This window comes from Lacerta agilis, chromosome 15 (assembly GCF_009819535.1).
Source record: "Lacerta agilis isolate rLacAgi1 chromosome 15, rLacAgi1.pri, whole genome shotgun sequence".
NCBI lineage: Eukaryota > Metazoa > Chordata > Lepidosauria > Squamata > Lacertidae > Lacerta > Lacerta agilis.
Genome location: NC_046326.1, coordinates 28,978,159 through 28,999,744, shown reverse-complemented (window position 1 = coordinate 28,999,744; position 21,586 = coordinate 28,978,159). Strand labels below are relative to the sequence as shown.

Here is a 21,586-nt window from a genome sequence, read left to right as displayed (position 1 = left end):
TCCGGCTCTCTCCCTCTCCCTCTCTCAAGGTCACCGCTAGAGGGCCATGTCTCCCCACTACGCATGCGCAAATCGTTCGTACTGACGACGGGGTGCCGATGGCCGAGAACGAGGCTGTTGCAGCTGCCCCGCCCCCTTACGTCGGAGCAGGAAGCGTGGGCGTCGAACGTGGTGGTTGTGCTTAATAGTTGTGGCCGCGGCTAAACCAATGAACGAACGGCGAGGAGGCAGAGCCAAAGGTTAGAGAGCTGTATAAATAGGTGAACCTCAGCGTGAGGGTGCGCTAATTTTAAGGCTTTGTAATGGGTGCGTGGCGGGTTTAGCTGCTCCAGAGCTAGAAATAGGCGCCAGGGAAGCGCGGTCGCCATTTTGGGGCTGGGTGGGTCAGGGCTGTTTGTACATTTTTTAAAATAGTGAATTCAAAATAGGCAGTTTGGCAAGTGGAATTAGAAGTGTTTATTGTCGCTCCCTGCCTTCCTAGTAGAAAAAGCTTATTTATATTTTGTTTTCTTCTGTCTGGCGGCTATCGACAGAGGAAGGGGGGGGAAGGTAGCGCTGTTTTTTGTCTTTTTTCCCTTTAGAAGTAATTATTTCCCCCCCCGGGAAAATATCCCCCCTCTCTTTAGTCTAGTTAAAAAATAACCAGGGATCCCAAACCAGAAACGAAAACTTGGGTTATGAACAGCCAAATTGTAAACTGAGAAGAGTGAGAAAATTAACAGGAGAGGTGTAGTAGATTTATAAAACGGGTGAAACAAGATTATAATGGGATTTAATACTGTGAACAAATATGGAGATAAAGGGGCCTTGTACTTAAAAAAAGGTGCCTTGTACTAAAAAAAAAAGTTAAGTGATTTGTTGGGAAACGTGATAAACAGAAATGAGGATTTAAGATTAGTAGAATGTGAATGTAAAAATACCACAAGCTTGGTGAAAATGATTGAAAAGAATTTGCCCGAGAAATATGAGATAATATATCAGCATGAATTCAAAGCATTTAGAAAGGTGCTTCATGTTTCCTAATTCTAGCCATAGGTTTGTTTTTTTTAAAAAATCTGCAACCTAAAGCAAATAGAATGGCATGGAAGCACATAAAAGCAGGAAAAGATATCTGAGAAAGCCTGGCCAGGAAGGAAATTCATTCAAAAGACATAAATTTAGCTTTGACTTGCCCTTTTCTTGTAAAATATAAAATGAACCAAAAGTTTTAACATTTGGTTAAGTTTCTTAGATTTGCCTGAGCTTTTTTTGTTTATTGGCCACATTGGGCTTCTTCAGGAAAAAGAAGCAAGATGCCGTCAATATTAACATGGGGATGTAATGAAATGCGTAATAAAACAGCATTGTTCTCTACCACTCTGCCAGTCTTAAGTTTAAAGAACTTACTAGCTGTTCCAGCTACCATTTTTAGCATTTAATTCAGATAGCACAATTAGTTAATTTAAGGTGGTTCTAAATCCACAGCTTTTCAAACTAAGACATGTTCTAGTGTGCATATAAATTACTATTGGCTCCTCAAAAAGTGCCAATTGTATAAAATCTACAGACATTGAGTTTGTACCCCAAGTTCTCGAGTTATTTATGCCCATTAATGACTGGGTTTCATTTCATTGAATTTTTAAGTTTCTTGTAAGCAACAGTTCATAAACATAATGGATATCAATTCCAATAAAAGGAATGCTGTGGGGGAAAGCTGCTTTATATCAGAATAGAGAATTAATTGGGAAGGTTTTCAGTCATGGAGAGGGGGAAATGAACTTCATTGGGTATGTGAACAAAAATGCAGCTCAAACTGTTTAGGGCTGTAGCTCAGTAGTAGAGCATTGGTTTGCATGCAGAAGGTTCAAGGCTCAATCCCTGACATGTCTTTGGGTGGGAGAAAGCATGCCTAAAATCCTGGAAGGCTACTGCAGCCAGAGTAGAAAGTGGTTGTCAAGGATGAGGGACACACAAGCCCTTTCCAGACCAGGAAATCAGAAAACTAACTTACAGTAGAAGACAAATGCAAGAGAATGGAGCAGCTTTGAATTGATACCCCAGAGCAGTATAAAGTTTTTTTTTTTTACTAAACCAAGCTTTTCAATCACAAATTTTTAGTTAATGTGAAACAAAGGCATTCTAATTAACAAATATAGAAGCAGGGTTACAATGGAAAGCAGAAGTTCTTGAAACTTAAGGAAATGATAAACTATAATAGGGTTGAAAAGTTTTTTTTAAAAAAGCACCCCCCAGGCATTCCTTTTGTGAAATGGTAGAAGTATCCAGGAGTCAGAAAAAACTGCTAAAATGGTGTTTGAGGTCTCTTAAATAAGGTTTGGCAATTAAAAATGATTGAATATACAGTTAGGTCTAACAAGTAAATAAGAACATGATGGTGAAAGTATGAGTAGGAAAATTTTGTCTAGTATTTGGAAAATAATTTTAAATAAGTGAAAATGTTAACAGGATTAAAGTAAATTCAACAGTGTAATATACTAAATGGGTAGGTAAGAATATGCAGGAGTGGTGGGAAACTCAAAAGGAACCAGGGAAGTCATTGAATGTTTTATTATAAAGAAATAGTGGAAATGTGTATTGGATTTGATTTTGGAAATGTAATGAAAATTAAAAACAAATCACAACTGGATAAAAATACTAGTACAGTAACACTCAAGCATGTTGAACTAATAGGGTCTAGACAACGCAAACCTAACCAACAGCACCTGGGCGTTACTAATTAGGTCAGCACAAGGCTAATTAGACCTGAACAGTAAATGCTTAATAGTAGTGTCTTATTTAGAGACCTTCAAAATGTGTGATAGGTTCTAATACAAGTTTGAATACAGTGGGAAATGGATAGTGGTTAATAGGTTAAAACTTGGCAAGCATTGTGGTGAAAGCCTCCAATTAAGAGTGATGTCTGCTTGGAGGCGGAGGCGGCGGCTTCTCTCCGCGCGGAGCCCGGCCCGGCGTCCGAGGAGAAGGCGGGAGCCCGGCCGAAGCAGAGAGGGGGAAGAATCGTGCCCTCACGATACCTGGACTATCAAAAAGGATCTGGAAAGGCCGCTGCCAAAGCCACAGCTGACCCTCATGAGGTTTTGCAGTCCACTTTGGTGGAGAGCCACGGAAGATCCCGGCCGGAACTAGAGGTCTCTGCCATCAAAAGCAAAAGCTGCCCCAGAGCATCGAGTTCAAAACACCACCTAAAAGCCACCCCCCGAGAAAAGCAGAGCCAGGTCTCTCCTGATTCTGATGACCTGATTAGGATGCTGGAATCGGAGACACTTCTGTTGACCTATGCCTCCCTAAAGATGGAGAAGAATACCGCTTTCTTGGAAGGGCAGGCCGAGAGGAACCTGCTAACCCTCAGCAGGGAGGCTGCGAGGCTGCAGGCGGACGCCCAGAAGAAACTGTGCAGGCTGCAGCGCCTAAGGAAGGACCGCCAGCTCTCTGAGTCGCTGGACAGACAGCTGGAAGTGCTTGGTCCCGTTTTTGAGCAGAGCCGGGCATTCGAAAAAGCAGCTCTACTTTGGCTAGGCCCAAACCCCCAGGCTTGCCCCCCTCCAGGCAAATCCAACAGCAAGGGGCCGGCAGCTGAAGCCGCCCTCTGCCAAGCTGCTTGAATTTTTGTATTAAATTTAATTTTTGTATTAAAGTATTTCACTCTTTCACTGCAAAAAAAAAAGAAGAGTGATGTCTGCTCAAGGTGATAGTTTGTGAGCACTAATTCACCGAAGAAAGCAAGTCAATGATGTCGTCCAAGGCCTTTGGGAAATTTGACTGGGGTACTTGAGGTTCTCAAATTATACCTACTCAAGTGTTGTATAAAAAAGTCACATCTGTATTTGAATTTGGTAGTTAACCGCACAACTTTCAACAGGTTAAAGCCAAAGGTGCCTTTAAATCTCGAGATAAAAGTAGGGGTCAGTCTCAATTCAGTAATTTTCCATTGATACAGCTCTGCTGGGTTCTTCAATGGCTGTGACTAAAGAATATGGTGAAGTAGCTGCGTTTCAACTAAGTTTTCAGAAATCAGTTGTGCTTCCAACATCCCTGCCAGCAACTAGATAGTCAGCTGACATAAATTTAAGTGTGTACAGAATATTTTAAATGGCTTGATGCAATTATTTCAAAAATGCTGCATGCTTTAAAGAAACCAAGTAGTTGAATTCCCCCCCCCCCCACGGTTCCAGTAGCAATCCCCCAACTGGTGCTGTAACCGCCTTCTTAAAACCGCATTTCCTATGCAGTTCAAATTGAGTGACTACTGTGATGGCCACTTTTGGTGCTAGATCTGCATGTTCATTTTCTGACCTTAAGTTCTGCCTCTCCCTAAACTTTCCTTCCTGCAGTAATAGATAAGAGCTTTAGTTTATTAAGTGCTTATCCTTAAATCTTGTTACTGTACATTTTCTGTGCATTTTATCTTGCTGCAGAACTACATCCTTTAATTTGATATTTATTTTATTTATATTTGTATCAACTAGGCTTGGCTGAAACTGCTAATGCATCATGAGAGACAAATATGGAGACCAGAAGTTCCCCAAAGCCCATAGCCCAGAACTGTGGGCTGAAATTTAGCTGGAGACAGAAAAATGCCCAAGCCAGCCACCCCAGTCTGATGCAACCCTTAAAGGGCTGTGGCTGCTCTGAAACTACTTTGATCTCTAGATCCATGATGTTGGCAGTTGCGGTAGAGACGGGGGGGGGGCTAAGGTGGGGGCAACACAAGTAACAGGGCAGGCTTGTTGAGTGTGTGAAGACAACAGCCCCTGGGAGTGTAAAGGCAGATGGTCCAAGGGCATGACATGAATAAAGAACCATGAAGGGGGTTGGCTCTGAAATTCTTGAAGGGCCAGCCAAGATGGAGCAGGAGCATTACCAATTTATGACTGATGAGGAGGTTGTCCATTATTAAGCTTCCCAGAATGGGGATCAGGGATCTCTGTCTGGGAGAAGTCTGGAGGTGATGGGCGAGGGGAGCAATGGGGCACGCAATGCGCCGGGTGGCCACTTGCCTGTTGGGAGATCGGCGTGTTTTGCATTTTTAAGTGCTTCTGGACAGATGAGGTCCGCTTCCACCAACAGTAGCTCTCTTTGCCAGTGAGGTTTTGAGGGGTCTTTTAGCTCCAAGTGGAATCAGGCTTTTCACAATAGAATGTGTGGGGTGACTTCAGCTCTGGTAGTCATTATTGGAAATGGAGGAAGAAAATGGGCAAGAGGGCCTTGGATACCTGCTATGATCTAATGCAAGGGCAGCCTCTTTGGGGCTCCATGGTCTGAGGAAGATAGGAAACACCTTTCACCTCCTTCTGTAGCCCGCAGATGATGATCAGTGTGGCCAAGGTGGTTCTCCTGAATCATGATTGCAGGGGGTTCAAACCTGGAGTTGTTAAATTACTATACGCTCAAATCACTTTGCGTCAAGAGTTGTAGGATTTGAAACGAGTAAAACTTGACAATTTAAAACATCCCCAACGCCATTAAAAAAAATAATCATACCAGGGCACTGCCCCCACCTTGTTCCACCACTGAAGTGCTGCTCCCAAAGGGATAGCCCCTGTAGTTGGTTCCCATGCAGATTGTTTTTTCAAAAAACAAGTCCGGGGTGGACCTCCTTTTTACCACCACCCAAATATTTACCAAATTGATTCCCGTTTCAATATATAGTTAACCATTCTTTAAAATAATTTAGATCTTTACATTTTGGAAAAGTTGCCACTTTGAAGCACGGAGCTTGAGGCTTCTCGTGGTGCTGTCTTTGATCCTGACTCCTTTGGCTTGGAACTTTTGCCCCCCACCCTGTTGCGTTCCGAATGCAACATTGAGAACTGGACTCTGAGAAAATGACCACACACCCGAGGCTTGTCCTGCAAGACCTCTGAACACGTGAGAAGGGTGAGCAAAGTGCGACACCGCCTCTCCGGCTCAGAGAGACTTTCAACACAGATTTGAAAGAACCAATCACATCTCCTAACACATCAACTGTAGGAACCAATCAGATTCTCTGGGCATTTTAAAATCCCAGATGGGACAAAAACTGACGCTTTTGGCTTGAACTTTTGCCACACCTACCCTGTTCTTTTCATGACACGTGGGTGCAAGAGATCGAGATTAGCACTGCTGGATCCTTCAGAACCCCAAAAGACTTTTGGGCTTTCTTGGGGGTGCACAGCGCCCTTGTACTTACCCCAATTACCTCACAATGAGCAAAGCCGTTCACAGAATTGCGCTTGCCATTCCACAATAACCCAGAAGTCTGAATCGATATGCTGTTGTGGAGGTGGAGGGATGATTAACAAAATCAGTCCTCCTGGAAAACTGGGAATGTCCCCTCTTGCAGTTTAGGATATTCCACTCCTTTTCTCAGCAATTTCTTACTTGGCTCACCTAAATGTAAACTAAGCTTTAGTAAAGAAAACGTAACAATAAAAATGAGAAAAACTTAAACGTTTTCAACACCTTGATGTGATGATTTCAAGAAGGCTGAATCTCTTAAAGGAACCAGACTCTTACAGTAAGCAACCCCCAAAATAAATTACAAATATCGCAAAAGCTTTCATGTGCGACAGCCAAGCAGGGGAGCTAGCTGCCCCGCTTAAATCTGCTCCCCCTAACAAGCCTGCCTGCCCCCTTAACAAAAATCCTGGTTATGCCTGTGGAAGCTTCCCAATAACTTCATACATGGTTGGGGTGGGAATGACCCACATTGGCACAAAGAATATACCCACCTCTGCCCACTGGACTCAGAAATTACTGCACCACTAGGTCCCAGAACATCCTTGGACAAAACCTGTAACTGGGGGAGGTTTACACCTGATACAAACAGCATTTAGACAAAATCTACATATTTTAAATGGAACAGCTCCTGGCGACTTACCAGGCCAATTTACTTTCTGGTCAGGACGAAAGCTCTCTAATAGATTATTGTATTATCTCACAAGAGCTGATTCCCCTGATCAACGAGTTCAGAGTAATTCCAAGATCAGAAAGCGACCATTTACCAATAAGTCTGCGATGCATTTTACCCCAAAGCCAACCTCCCCCACAATCCAGACATAGGGCACGCCTTACGACCAATGCAGGTTACAAAAAAGTCAAATGGAATGGCCAAAGGAATGTCTTTGCAGCTAATTGGTACAAGTCCAAAGAAAGTGAGAATTGGGTGGAATTATTTCAGAAGAGCTGTTTAGAATCGGCAACAAATACATCTGATATGCAATCATTATATCAGAAGCTGATAACAAGACTTCAAGAATTATTTGTAAAATATATTTATAAACCCCAACAAATTACCCACTCAAAGAGATGGTTTGATAAAGAATGCATAAAAGAAAAAAAGTTACTGACCCAAGCTTTTATTGAGCATAGGGAAGACCCCTCAGACCATAAAAAGCAGCTTATGATGGAGACCAAAAAAAGCTATAAAAGACTATTGGCAAGGAAAAAATGGGCCGATCTGATGCGACACTGGAAACAACTCATAGAGCAGGGGTGTCAAACTCAAATTCATGGGGGACCGCATCAGCAGTTTGGTCACCCTCAAAGGGCTGGTTGTATCTGTAGGACTATGTGTCCACTATTATCAGAAATTATTGTCACTGCATTCAATTATTACTGTTTTTTGTAATAATGTAATAACTAGCTCTGAAAGCAGAAACATAGTCAGAATAATGGCAAGTAGATATTCAAATGTACAATTATTGTACAGTTTATTGAAAAATGATTTTTGGTAACAGACAGTAATTTTTTTAAAACATACAAATATTGCCAAACACTGTTTATTACACATATGACAAACATAAGGCATTAACTTTTTTTAAAACTTTCCTGACTAGATGGCTGACATCGTTTTCCTGAGGTCAGTCCATCGATGTCTGGCGTTAGGTCTTGTGCTGTGTAGCAATCCGCAAAACAGCATGGAGGTTATCATCAGTGATACGTGATCTGAGCTTGGTCTTGTTCAGATTCATGACTGAAAACATCTGTTCACATAGATAGGTGCTCCCAAACATGGACAGAACACGTGCAGCTTGAAGTCGGAGCTGTGGCATCAAAGCAGAGGGGAGGAGACTGTAAAAGTCGTCAACTGTCGCATCCTGGAACTTCGCTTTCAGGCTGCTGTTGCACTGAATTTCTATTAATTCCATTTGAAGGTGATGTGGTGCACTGTCTCGATGTTGAAGGGATTGTCAAAGCTGGTAAAGGTTAAGTTTTGTTTTTTAAAGTCAGAAAAGCGTCGATTGAATTCATCCACCAGCCGATTCACTTTGGTACCCAATCGAGCACATGAAAAAGTACCTGGGAATGAGGTTGAGATACTCTGGCAGATTGGAAAGTGGGCAAGACTCTTTTTTTCAAGCTGTGACTTACATAGGCGCAGTTTCTCCTGGAAAGCTGTTATTGCCTCATACATTGAGGTTATGACTTGTTTGCGGCCCTGCAGCTTCAGAGATTCAGTTGGGCGAGATGCTCTGTTATGCAGTGGCGTAGCGTGGGTTGTCAGCACCCGGGGCAAGGCAAGTAATTTGCGCCCCCTAACCCGTGGATTTTAGCACTCGAGTCTTTTCCACTAGATTAGTTAAAGAAAGAAACCCTTACCCCATAAGCACATGTATTGTTTGTTATGAAAATACTGATGTAATCAAAGTAAAATGCATCTAAATACAAGTTTATTTTCAAACACTTTATTGAGTGCAAACATGCATTACACATTCTCCACATTTTCAGCAGGTCTATGAATACAAATGTAGTAACCTAGCATGGGCCATGCTATTATGTTGTCTCACAACCATCGTAAACGACAAAAAATATCAAGAACAAAAACTAAACAGCAAAATGGAACCATACCCTGGAGATAATCCAAGACTGGGCTAGATGGAGCCAACTTCCTCAATTCTGTACCTCTAATTGTAATTCTTTAATAGAAGTGCAAGATCTCAATCTGTATATACAGATTAATTAAAATTTGCCTGCTTTTAATTAGTGCAAATTTTTCAACAACGGAAACTACATAAAAGTCTCTCAATGGACAGTATTGCTAGATTACTCCGTCTTTCTTGGCTCATTAGATCTCTGATATGTTTTAATTAGTTTAAGTTTTGAGAAACTTCCTTTCACAACTCGCTGTAGAAGCAGTGATAGTAAGAAAGATTCTTAATGTGACAACAAATTTAGTTAAACTTTCTTGCAGCTCCCACTTATACACCCAGCGAAGCAAATCTTAAGGCAAATCTAAAGCTGACCAGTTTGCAACCTGCTCATCAGGATTGACCTCCTTATACAAGATAATGTGGTGCCGAAGTCGAGTTATTTCGGCGAGCATAGATGCAGCGTGCCCCCTTTCATTGCAGAATGACCAGTGTGCCCCCTTTCAATGCAGAGAGACTTAACCTGCAGCGGCGGTTTCTACTCAGTTTCCCGCGTCTCCTCGAGTCCTCCCGCCTCCTGCTCGGCAGCTCAGCCAATTGCATGCATTCGCCTTTCGGCCAATGAGGAAGCGGATCCTACTTCCTGATTGGCTAGGAGGAGGAGCTTCTACTTGCTGCTGCCTGGTCTGGTGTGGTTCTCCCGCGCTCAGCGCTGCGCTGGGCGGCCGCTGCACTGTCCCTCCCCCAGATAGTCCCTCGCTCTCTCTCCGCACCGCACCGCACCGCACCGCACGCCTGGCACCCCCCCTCCACAGTGCGCGGCGACCCGGCGGTTTGGATCGGATTCGCACAGCCAGCACTGCAGTGAGAGAGTGAGTGAGCCAGGCAGGGGCAGAGAGCTGTGAGTGTGAGCGCCCCCCCAGATGTTGCGCCCGGTGCGGCCGGCCCCCCCTGCACCCCCCACGCTATGCCACTGCTGTTAGGTCACACAACATGGCAAGATCACACAGCCAGTTTGGATCTGATAGTTCTGACAGTTACTTTGCATAAAAAGAGTAATTTCTTCCAAAAGCTCAAAAAATCTCTTTAGAACGGTGCTCCTACTCAGCCACCTTACTTCTGTATGGTATGGCACATCTGTATGTTCCATGCCCACCTCCTTCAAAAATGGTTGGAACTGACGATGATTCAGACCCCGTGCACGCAGAAAATTCACTGTTTTCGTGACTGTGGACATTATGTTATCCAGTTGCAGAACCTTGCCACACGGAGCTTCTTGGTGGATAATGCAGTGATAAGTTATCAGCAGCGTGTGGCAATTGCTTTTTTTTCATTCTCTCTTTTAACAGTCCAACCAAGCCATTTCTCTCTCCACACATTGCTGGAGCGCCATCAGTAGTAAGTCCCAACAACTTTTCCCAAGGTAATTTCATTTTATTTACGGATTCCTCCACTGCATTGAAGATGTCCCTCCCAGTTGTTGTCCCATACATGGCGACCACATCCAAGAGCTCCTCACTGACAGACAAGTCTTCCTTCACACCTCTTAAAAAAATAGCTAGATGAGCTGTATCAGTATTGTCAGTGCTTTCATCAACAGCTAATGAAAATGCCATATAACTGCATGCCTCTTCAGCCAACTTTGTTTTAAGATTACAGGCTAGGTCCCTGACTGTCTGTGATGGTGTTTCTTGACAAGCTGACATTGTTAAAAGCCTGTCTCTGCTCAGGGCACACCTGTTCACATACCTTCAGCATACACTGCTTTACAAATGCACCTTCTGAAAAGCACTTTGAAGCTCGCGCAATTTCTTCAGCCACAAGATAGCTGGCTTTCACTGCTGCATCATTTTTTGCAAAAATATTCCGTTGAGAATGCAGGCTACCTTTTAATTCTTGGACCTTTTTGTTGCTTTTCCTGGTGGCTAAGGTTAGCAAATTTGGCCCCATGTTTAGTCTCAAAGTGCCGGCATAAATTGTATTCCTTCATCACTGCCACTGCCTCATAGCAAATAAGACATACCGGCTTGTCTCCATTAATCACAAACAGGTATTCACTTTCCCATCTCTCCTGAAATTGCCTTCCCTCTGCATCAACTTTTCTTTTCTTGGACGCTTTTGGGTTATTTGATTGTAGTTTATGGTCCCTATACCAAGCACACACTCTCTTCCCTGGCTTGCTGCTGCGCCGGAACCGGCAGCGCTTCCAGGGCCTGGGCGCGCGCCTCTCGCCCGGCGGGCGGGCGGGCTGGCCTGCTTCGCCCTCTGCTCGCTGCGCCCCTTTAGACTGCTTCCTGAGCTGCCGTTGCCTGCCTGGTCTGCCTGCCCAGCTTGCCATGATGCCCACCGTATTTATTAAGAAATCAAACGTCACAACATTTACAAGAACCAATCACAACCTTGTCACTAAGCTAGTTTCTGGGCGGGAAACTATACTGACTTACATTGGCTAAATTGGTGCGCTTTGCCCAAACGCGGAGGGATCCATGCAGCAAACTCCCTGCTGGATCCTTTGCCTTTCCTTCCTAACGCGGAAGGTTACCTTAAAGTAAACACAAACAGGTGCAGTAGCACCTTAAAAAACGTATTCCCACAGACTCTGAATTTTAAAACTCACTGAATTGAGGCAGTGTTATGGCTAAGTGATGCCAGCATGCCCGCCTTTCCAAATTCATACATAATCTGCTGAGCTTCCCTGCAATAGCCAAACATCTCATACTTTGAAACAAGCTGCTCTGTGGGCCTGGGGAGACCAGTACACATTCCATTGCATAGAACAGATAATAGACAAAAGAGCAGCAGGAGCTCCTTTGCCCCACCGCAGTACCTCAGAAGGCTGAGATTATCAACAGATTCTAATGACAAATTAGAAAGGAACGGGTTAATTTGTCACTACTTTTTCCTGCGGTGAGAACACCGTGAAACAAACAACGTGTGAATCTGATCTAATACCGCCATCTCCTGGTAGTTTGCTTTTTCGGCAAAAGGAAGAGGCAGGCTGAGGCCTCTCTGCTAGATGGCAGCACTAAAAAAGTAAAACGCCCATCACGCTTTTCCCCTCCTGCACGCGCATGCTTAATCCGTTTGCAAATTTCCACGCCTCCCCAAGGAAGGAAGTGCACAAATGCCGGCGGTGAGCAACATTCATTCTGCCACCCACTTTTGCGCTTTGTGTGTAACGCTTTTAAAAGTTTCTTAGACATAGAACACGAAGATTAAATTTTGGGAAATGAGATTTTAGCAGCTCAAGGCTAGTAAAGCTGAGGCTAGTAAATAGGGAAGGTGGTGGCAGAGGGGAAGAAGAGAAAAGGAGGTTCGCTTCAGGGGCAATGTGTATTCCAGTGGTGTGGATCTTCGCTAGATTTCTGAAGGAAATTAAAACTCCCATCTGTGCTGTATCTTCTATAGGAATTAAAATGCTGTTGATTTCAAGGGAGCTGATTACTTGCTAAGCAAACCTAGGGCTCAGGCTTGTTTTCCTGTTTCCGATTTTGCCGCGACAGCGCAGTTGTGCACATTCATGTCTACTCAGAAGTGAAACCCCCATTTTTCTGTTTGTATGTGGGGAAAAATGGCTTTCTTACAGGTCACCCCAGGGTCTCAACAACGGGGTGAGAGCAAGCTGTTTTTTGGAGGGAAGATGCCTGCACGCCTGCGGCTTCACCCCCACGCCCCCAAATCGGCTGTTGCCTCTTTGTAAATAAAGCCGGGTCTTATTTCTGAGTTAACGTATACAAGATCCATGGGCGTAGCCAGGATTTATTGTAGGGGAGGGCAGGTATTATGTTGGGGTGGGGAAAAACTGAGTTAACTGAGATGCAAATGGTCAGTTAAAATTTTTTTTAGTTGATTTAGGGGGCTGCCTCCCCTGACCCCCACCCCCCTGACCTCCCCCGGGAAGTGTTTGGGAATGATGCCTTTCCTCAGTGGAAACAGTTTAGGAATGTCGGAAGCTGTTATACAGAGTCAGACCATTGGTCACTTAGCTCAGTACAGTATTCAACAGCGCGTCTCCAGTCATGGTCAATCTTTCCTACCCCTGTTTCGAGATGCAGGGAGTCAGACCCACAACATCATTTATTTTACCCTCCTTCCAGCAAGCATGTATTGTGTGAAAATGAAGCCGAACGTGAGCTCCTGGTTATGAACAGAGAGAGTGCTATGCAATTGGGACAAGCAGTCAGGACACCGCACAGTTGGTTTCCCAGCATCCAAATGTGGGGGTACGTACTTGTGTATAATTCTGTGGCTCCTCTTTGCTGGTGTGAATTGTACATATGCAGTGAACTACAGAAGAACATTTTGGGAGGATGCAAAAGAGGGGGAACTGCTTTTCGTCTCTGCTTCTCCTTAAAAGTATCTCATTAGCGTGAGTGCACCATATGCTAACTGAATCATACTCTTGAGAGTAGACACTTTGTTACTTATGTCCATTGTTTTCAGTGGGTTTACTTTTAACACGACTAATATTGTATACAATTTGTACCTTGGTTCTCGAATGCCTTGGTACTCGTATGTTTTGCTCCTGAACGCTGGAATTAAGTGTTCTGATTTTCAAACATTTTTTGGAAGCCGAATGTCTGACATGGCTTCTGTTTGAGTGCAGGAGAAGAGATCTCTACATAATCAGATCAATACTTTTTGTACTAAGAAATGCAAACTGGTGGGTGGAATTTCATGCGCCCCTCTGGTACTCCTTCATTCCACCAAGGAGTGTTCACAGATGTTTCTAACCCATACAATAGGCACTCCACACACAAAAATAATAACCGAACTAGAAGGGGGTTGCTAACATTTAATTCATTCTGACAATGAATATGAATCTTTCAAAATGTGTTAAACAAGTTATGAACAGGGTTGTTCATGAATGCTTCCTTACAGTTTATTACAATTCTCTTTCCTTGTCTCTTAAAGATCCTGAACTGACTGGAAGTACAATTTAATTAAAGAGATTTGCAGTGCCTGGCTAGCATCACAATGAGAGGGCTGGTGAACATGAAAAATAAACAGCTTTTCAACATGAATTCTTGGCTTGTCAAGTTGTCTACAGACATTATATTCAGAGGGGATTCCACTAGGTTTCTTTGCCTTAAGATTGATAGCTCCAGTGACGAATTGGACAAGGAGAACAACATTTTGGTGAAAAATCTGGCTGGTATGGGCGTGGATGTCAAAATGGTAAGAAAACGACAGCCTGGTGTTCTCAAGAGGCAGATCACCAATGAAGATGGCCTGAAGATTTTTTTGCAAGGCAAAGGGGCTAACAGAGAAGCCATTGCCAGTATAATCTCACGTTATCCACGTGCCATCACTCGCTCACACCAGTCTCTCAAGGAACGCTGGGAAATTTGGCGAAGCATTTTGATGACCGACACAGAAATTGTAACAATCCTGAAACGTTCCCCTGAATCCTTTTTTCGTTCTGGGAATAATGAAAACATGCAGAAGAACATTACCTTATTTTGTTCTATTGGGCTGACTTCTAAGGATCTTTGCAACATGCTGACCAGAGTTCCAAGGGTGTTTTCTAACAGTATAGAGCTCAATAAACAAATGATAAGCCTCTTGAATGACATCTATTTAGATCTAGGTGGAGAAAAGCCAGATAACTTTGTAAAACAGATAATTTCTAAAAATGTCTTTATCCTCTTACGGAGCAGCAAGCAAGTGAAAGCAAACGTTCATTTTCTGCAGTCATCTTTAAGTCTGAGCAACGAGGAATTTCTAACTCTGTTGCATGGGCAAGGAGGTGATGTTCTGGATCTATCTAATGAATACCTAAAAAAGACACTTGGAAATGTGAAAGAGAAACTGTTGTCTCATGGGTGCACTGAAAAAGAGGCAGATATGTTTGTCCTTAAGCACCTTCGCATTCTATACCTTTCTCCACAGAACCTGAATGAAAAAATAGATTGCCTCTTGCAGGCAAATATTAACATTAATCTAATACTGAAAAGTCCTCTAGTTCTGGACAAAAGCATCAAAACTATAAGTAACCGTATTGATGAGCTGGGAAAGCTAGGCTATAACTTTCAAATCCATGGGATTGGAATTCTTGCGTTGAGTAAACGACGATTTGAAGCAAAATTGGAAAAGTTACAGGCGGCAATCATTTTGCACGGCTCTAATTGATGTGCGACCACCAAATGCATGGGTCTTTTTGGACCCAGAAGAGGGCAAATGGGTGTGGGGGGGTAATGGAGGCGAATGGGCACATGCATGCTCCACCAACCCTTGTGGGGGCCAGAAATTGCACCCGGGTGCAAAATGGTTGCTACCTGTGCAATGTACATAATAAAATACTTTTTGTTTTTTAATTGCCTTGTGTGACCAAAGCTCACCTTCTGATCCACCAGAGATCCCACATTGGAGAGAAACATTATGAGTGCACCGTGTGTGGCAAATGGTTTGCCAAACAATCTTCCCTCAGGTACCACCAGAGTGACGTGGAACTCACTAGACCCCTCTAGAAGATTCCCTCTTATCTCTGTTAGAGCCCGCTAGAGACTTCCCTCCCTTGAATCCCACTGGCTGGCTGACATAGATTCCTCTACCAGTTGCTAGGTGGCTCTAGATACTTAACAGTTTTTACACCATTTCAGTGTGGTAAACAACTGATTATTCGCCTTTGCCCTAGCTAATTTTGTTTCGTTTCATCACTTTATAACCCGTTTAATTTTTTTTTGCTTTGGGGGGGGCAGCTGCCCCCCTGCCCAGTACGCCCATGGGACAGATGTTTCTGAATGCGGAGAGGGTTTCTTGAGGAGTGCTCTTATTTTACCTCTCAGATAAGCAAGGGAGGACTCTGTACTTTATTGAGAACTGAATGTTGCACCTTTATACCAGACCAATATACCAGACCAAACAATAGTCAAGGGTCAGCAAAATAATACACACCTTCTCCAAAATAACCTAGCAGAGATAGAGCATGAATGTATCTTGGATTGGAATCCCCAGTGGATTCAGCCTCTCCTATAATTCTTTTGATGGACAATGTGTCTGTTGCTCCTTCAAATGCAAAGTACAATCCTCAAATTAAATAAAGCTTTATAATTTTTTTCTTCACTGTTTATAAAAAGATAATCTGTTTTATCAGTGGAATTACTGTACAGTATGTCTGTTATGAACATAAGAGTTCCTGGTTCATCTTCCACAACTTTGGAAGCTGCCTTGTCCTGAGTGACATTCCCATGAGCACCAGGGGTAATGCTTATCAGGATTCCCATGAATTAAAAACACAAAGATTCATTATGTAGCAAAAAAAATTCCCTTGCAGCCCACGCTGGAGGTTTGGCAGCTCTTACCTTCCTGCACATCACCTATCTGCCTTTTTAAAACAACACTTTCCCCAATAATTCTTCCCTGGGCAAGCTCACTGGACCCAACTTCCAAGTCCTACATGTCCCCCTTCCAGAATTAAGAATCCCACCCCTTGGGAGACCCACTGGGCTCCCCTTCCGAGTTCCAGTCCTTTCCCCCAGGGCACAGGATCCCACCCCTGGGATGTGAGCAAAGCCCTTTATGTGATACGATACGATAATCTTTATTGTCAATGTCACATACAGAACAACAAAATTGAAAAATCCGTAAAAGGAACTCTGCAATATAACTGTCCCAACTGTTTAAACGGCCGCGGTATCCTAACGGTGCAAAGGTAGCATAATCACTTGTCCCCTAAATCGGGACTAGAATGAATGGCTAAATGAGGACTAAACTGTCTCTTACGGACTGGCCAATGAAATTGATTTTCCAGTACAAAAGCTGGGATATATTCATAAGACGAGAAGACCCTGTGGAGCTTCAAAACCAAACCACCCAGCATGCTCCTTGGATTTTTAGTTGGGGCGACTTAGGAATACAACAAAACTTCCAAAAATACGAAATTAATTTCATTAAGGTTAACACCAAAATTTCTACATAAGACCCAGCAACTAATATTATTTGTCTGACCAATGAACCAAGTTACCCCACTGAAGGGGTGGCATTTAAACTTGCTACTTGCAACCACCCAAGTAAAGCTCACTGGACTTGGTTTCATTAAATCTGTTGCATTTTTTATTTTTAACATAATTGTCTAAGGGGGCCTATGTGCCACCAGGAAGCTGACATCCTGGATCAGATGCCTTTTGGAAAGAATGCACAAATGGTACAGAAGAAAATGGAAGCAGATCCAAGGCAGACTTCTCCATCATGGGTCTGTGCGAGTTCCATCTGCTTAGACCCAATTCTTTGCCCTACAGCAGGGGTGGCCAACTCCCAAGAGACTGCGATCTACTCAAGAGTTAAAAACTGGCAGTGATCTACCCCCTTTTTGGGGGGTTCGGGTCAAAGTTGAGTTTTTTTCAGGGAGGAGGTAAAATGTTTAGCTTTATTTAGGGGAGCCACAGTTGTTCAGCTTCTTTGGGGGGAGCCAATGATCTACTGGTAGATCACTGGCGATCACACAGGGTCCCCGGTCGTTTAACGGACTATTGATCCCTGTGCCACCATGGCGCTTAGCTGCCACCAACCAGGATCCCCTCCCTGGTAATCACTGTCACAGTCGGTGTGATTTTAAACAAAATAAGTGTTTATTTAAAACATCAACAAACTTAAGGTATTGGTTACATTGGTATATATTTATTCTTACCTCAACCCTGTCCTAATCCTACGCTCACCACTCTACTTAACCACCAACCCTCACAATCACCAACCTCCCACCAACCAACTGCTTCAGTCAACTGCCCTTAACCAACTGTCTAACTCCAACTGCCTTTGTTCAGCTGCCCCTAGCTCCTCCTCCCTCTGTTGATTGGTCCGCCTAGGGTTACCCACTTAACCCTTTACTTACTCCTGCACATATATATTCTCTAGGAAGGGCAAACGCCACAATCACGATCTACCTGTTGGACATGCCTGCCCTAGAGAATCTCAATGGGTCCTGTGGCCTAGTAGGCAGAGACTGAAAGACAACACCAAGAAAGAAGGCAGGAAATGTCCTAATTACACTTTACAGAGTTGTGTGCTATTTGCCCCAAGTTGTTTGACCCTTTTTAATAGTTATCTCCCCCCTAGAAAAATCACGCAACACTTGCTTTTAAAGTTTTAAAAACAACATAGGAATTCTGCTTGCTCTTGTCCGATTGAATGTACAAGAGAGGTAGGCGAGAAAAATATTTTCATGAGTTTATGTCAGAGACTGGTTTTGAGGCAGACCTAACTGAAAACTGCCTAATGTGATGGCAGCATAGAACTCTATCTACATTAACTATTTTGCATAGCATTTTGGATGCACCACTTTGACAAATTCCCTTGATTTTCTAGGATTGGCTTGGCAAATGCTGGTCTTTTTAGCAGCTGAGGTTTGATTAGAATGACCTGATCCAGTGTCCCTCAATTCAATTACCACTTCATTCACTGCCACAAGTCGCCATATATTCCCACTTTGGCTGGTCTCTTAGGCTGACCATTCAGTTTGCTCAGATTCTGTGACTGACTTGTGACAGGTTCCACTTTCTAAAATTTATCGCTTTTGGTTGATTTTTTTTTTGTATTTTCCCCCCCTGTATTTTTGGACAGTGAGGTTTTGTGTATCCTTTCCTTCTGACAGTTGAAAACAGACTACTCCTACTGTATTCTGGGTGGGGATGTTTCACCTCGCAGGGTTGGTTTTTGATATTCCAAACTTTTCTGACTGGCCTCAAACTTAACCTACTTGATGGCAGGTGGGAATAACAAACCTCCCACAATCCCTTCAATCTCGTAAAGCAAGCTGGCAGTTTCCCCCACTTGTGAAGGTGAAGGTGGTCATGATTAGATGGGCACAGGATATCGGATGTCCCATTATGATGAGAGAATGGGAATCACTCTGGAAAATTAATACGAGCTTTTACTGCATGTTACACCATCAAAGAAAGTATGATGAAAAAGTTTCGGTGGTAACCTTACACCATCAAAAATCTCCAAAATGTATACGAACAGTTTGAGTAAGTGCTGGAAGTGTGTAGCAAAAAACAGATTTTTATTATGGTGGACATGCGGAAAAGTCCACAATATTTGGAATACTGTATTTATGATGAGATGAAAAAAGTTTAAATTCACACTTTTAAAGAAACCTATCTGTTAGGAATCTTTGGTACAGATATTCAGACTTCTACATATGTAAAGTTTCCTGCTCTCCCTTCCATGGGTGATAGTCTCAATTTGCACACAGTCTGCTCAGTGTCAGATATAGTACACGTGTAGCTTTCAGGACTGGCTACATGCAAATCATCCATTAGCCACCCCTTCCCAATGCCTCACTTTCTCAAAACATGTCAAACATGAGAGAAGGTACCAAGTGCACTATCCTCCAAAACTGGCAAGGCAGCTGGGGGGGAGGGGAGGCTTCACCTCTCAACGTTCCCAAAACATCTTTTAAGACTGTTCTCAAAACATTCATATTGCAAACTAGTGATGAGAAGCCAGAATACATTCCATCAAAAAACTTAGCAGAAAGGGTTCTGTCGGGGTTTGGGTGCTGGAGCTCCTCGTGCACAAACTTGGACTGCTCATGCACGAGGTACCAGTAGCGGGGAAAGCGGCCAGCGTTCCGCGTGCTTTTGAGCACGGGCGCCGGCCAAGTCTCACAATCCGAAGGAAGCTGAGTAAGCCGGGTGATGACTCCGAAGGTGCATGAGTTCTTAATTGCCTTCTAAATAAAATATTGCCTCGAGAAATAGAGGATACCCTGACTCTGAATAGATAGATCAACTCAAGGAAATTAAAAAATTTACCTTAAACCTTTTACTCCCCTTTTTACCCCAAAGAAAGACACCGGTTATATCTTTAGTGGCTTTGGCAGAACCCGCATGCTCGTCCCCTAAGCTAAGTTCTCCTAAGCTCAAAGTCCCTGCGCGCCCAATCTTCCGCGAGGCTAACTAAATAATACTAAAACCGAAATATCTTCCGCAAGCCTAGCCCTAGGCTAAACCTAAAAGAAACCTAACTAAAGCTAAACCGAATGATCTTCCGCGATCTAACTAAAGGAAAAACCCATCCAACCCATCCAGCCCGCTCCCAATACCCTTAAACTAAGGCAAAACGTCGTCTAACTGAACCAAAAGAACATAGGAAAAAACGTGCCTAAGCGGGGAGCCTCAGCCTTTTATTTAGGAACAAACGTGACATCATGATCAATGCCTCAACCAATAAAATCACTGTTGCTGCCCTCCAAAAAGGCGGGAAGCAAGTTTAACGCTCATTAATAACTTTGAACATGACCGGGACTACAAAATAAAGGCGGATTAATCTCATTGGTGAACCAAACTATTCATTCTTACTTTCGCTTTCGCTTTTGCGCGTAGTGATACCAAAAGTAGTTCCCGAAAACCTCATTAAACAAATAAATAAATGTGGATCCTATGGCGGATCCGTGCAACGTATCCCGACATATCAACTTTCTTTTTTTGTTTTAAATTAAATTGTTTTTGTTTTGGTTATATAAAAAGAAAGGAGGTTAAAGACATCATAAACATTTGTCTTGACATAAACATTACCAACATCGCTCATAAACACCTTTTCATGAGAGGAAATACTTATACAAATATGTAGCAATAAAGCTATGAAAATAACAAACCACTGGCCGAACATAAAAAGTGATCAATTCGATACACTATATATACTTTCACGTGCAGCATAAAATAACAAATCACTGCCCAAACACAAGAGTGGACCCGATCCGGGTCCAAAATTAAAAATAATGGATAACGACTAGGCAAACACGAGAAAGGTCCCGATCCAGGACCAAAAGTAAAATATAACTAAAGCTGGGGCTTCACTGCCTACCCAGACCCCTCCCCCATTTTTTAAAATTTGATGCAGGCTTTCCACAATAGGTTGTGTTCGGGTGGCATCCTTCCAGCCCTGGTAGAGCCGTTACTGGAAATTGAGGAAGAAAATGGGCAAGAGGGCCTTGGATATCTGCAATGATCTGCTCACCTCTGGGGCTATGGTCTGAGGAAGATAACTTTCACCTCCGGCCATAGCTCGCAGGAGATAGCAGTGCAGCAAGTCACTTCAGCAAGGGGGGCGCGCGTCGTGGCTGATGAGGGACACAGCAAGGAGGGAGAGAAAAGGGATGCAAGGGTGTGTGTGGGGGCAAATGGGGATGAAGGAGCAGCACGACTACCAGGGCAGGTGGTTGGGAGTGTAAAGGACCTGCCTGCCGTCCCTGGAAGTGTCACTCTTGCTTTTCTGCACTGAACCAGGGCCATGTAACCCCTCCCCCCTTCTGAGTGTGACCTACCCCCACCCCCTCTGCCCATGCAAAAACCTGCACAATGGACCTGATACTTGCTCACTCCCCCCTTTTGCTCTCCTGCCCCCACTTCAGTCAGAGCAGCCCTCAGAACTCACTCGGAGAGAAACCATAGTGGTGCTTAGATTGCAGGAAGTTGCTTGAGGCTCTGACCAAGGGGAGCCCATAGTGTTTCGGTTCTTAGTCATCACTTTTGTTGCTGTCGCTACTGTGTGCATCCTCTTCTTCACTTTCTAAGCTTTCATCATTTACCACATCAAGGTACTCATGGTCCTTCAAAATACTGAATTTTGTAATTCCCATTACATAAATACCACCCATGTCACTTCGCTTGTGCAATCCTCCTTTTATAAATGATTACTATCGGTATCCAGTGGACTTCCCTGTCATTTACTGGAATAATCAAAAGATCTTTCTTTAGTGCTCCAAATCTCAAATAACATCAAGGTCTGTATGAAGT

General features: G+C 43.5%; 2 protein-coding genes and 1 long non-coding RNA gene across 3 annotated transcripts; all 3 read left to right on the top strand.

Moving 5' to 3' along the window:
* The first annotated feature begins 98 nt into the window (after positions 1–98).
* LOC117060347 (HAUS augmin-like complex subunit 8) lies at positions 99–3,602 on the top strand. The gene is made up of 2 exons (XM_033172560.1): positions 99–155; positions 2,892–3,602. Exons 1-2 carry the CDS (start codon positions 99–101, stop codon positions 3,600–3,602), a joined length of 768 nt encoding a protein of 255 aa, XP_033028451.1.
* An 8,333-nt stretch (positions 3,603–11,935) lies between these two features.
* LOC117059850 lies at positions 11,936–13,816 on the top strand. Its single transcript, XR_004427955.1, has 3 exons — positions 11,936–11,982; positions 12,947–13,072; positions 13,764–13,816. It is a non-coding gene; the product is annotated as an uncharacterized LOC117059850 (long non-coding RNA).
* Positions 13,817–13,826: 10 nt separating this feature from the next.
* Positions 13,827–15,091, top strand: LOC117059848 (transcription termination factor 1, mitochondrial-like). Its single transcript, XM_033171715.1, has one exon. It carries the CDS (start codon positions 13,827–13,829, stop codon positions 14,979–14,981), a length of 1,155 nt encoding a protein of 384 aa, XP_033027606.1. The 3' UTR covers positions 14,982–15,091.
* Positions 15,092–21,586: the final 6,495 nt, after the last annotated feature.

Bases quoted from the DNA above. Each gene is read 5' to 3' on its own strand.
- LOC117060347 (XM_033172560.1), top strand. From the start codon at position 99: ATGGCCGAGAACGAGGCTGTTGCAGCTGCCCCGCCCCCTTACGTCGGA. The intron at 156-2,891 runs GTGGGCGTCGAA...CCTCCAATTAAG, and splicing joins CTTACGTCGGAGCAGGAAGC to AGTGATGTCTGCTTGGAGGC.
- LOC117059848 (XM_033171715.1), top strand. From the start codon at position 13,827: ATGAGAGGGCTGGTGAACATGAAAAATAAACAGCTTTTCAACATGAAT.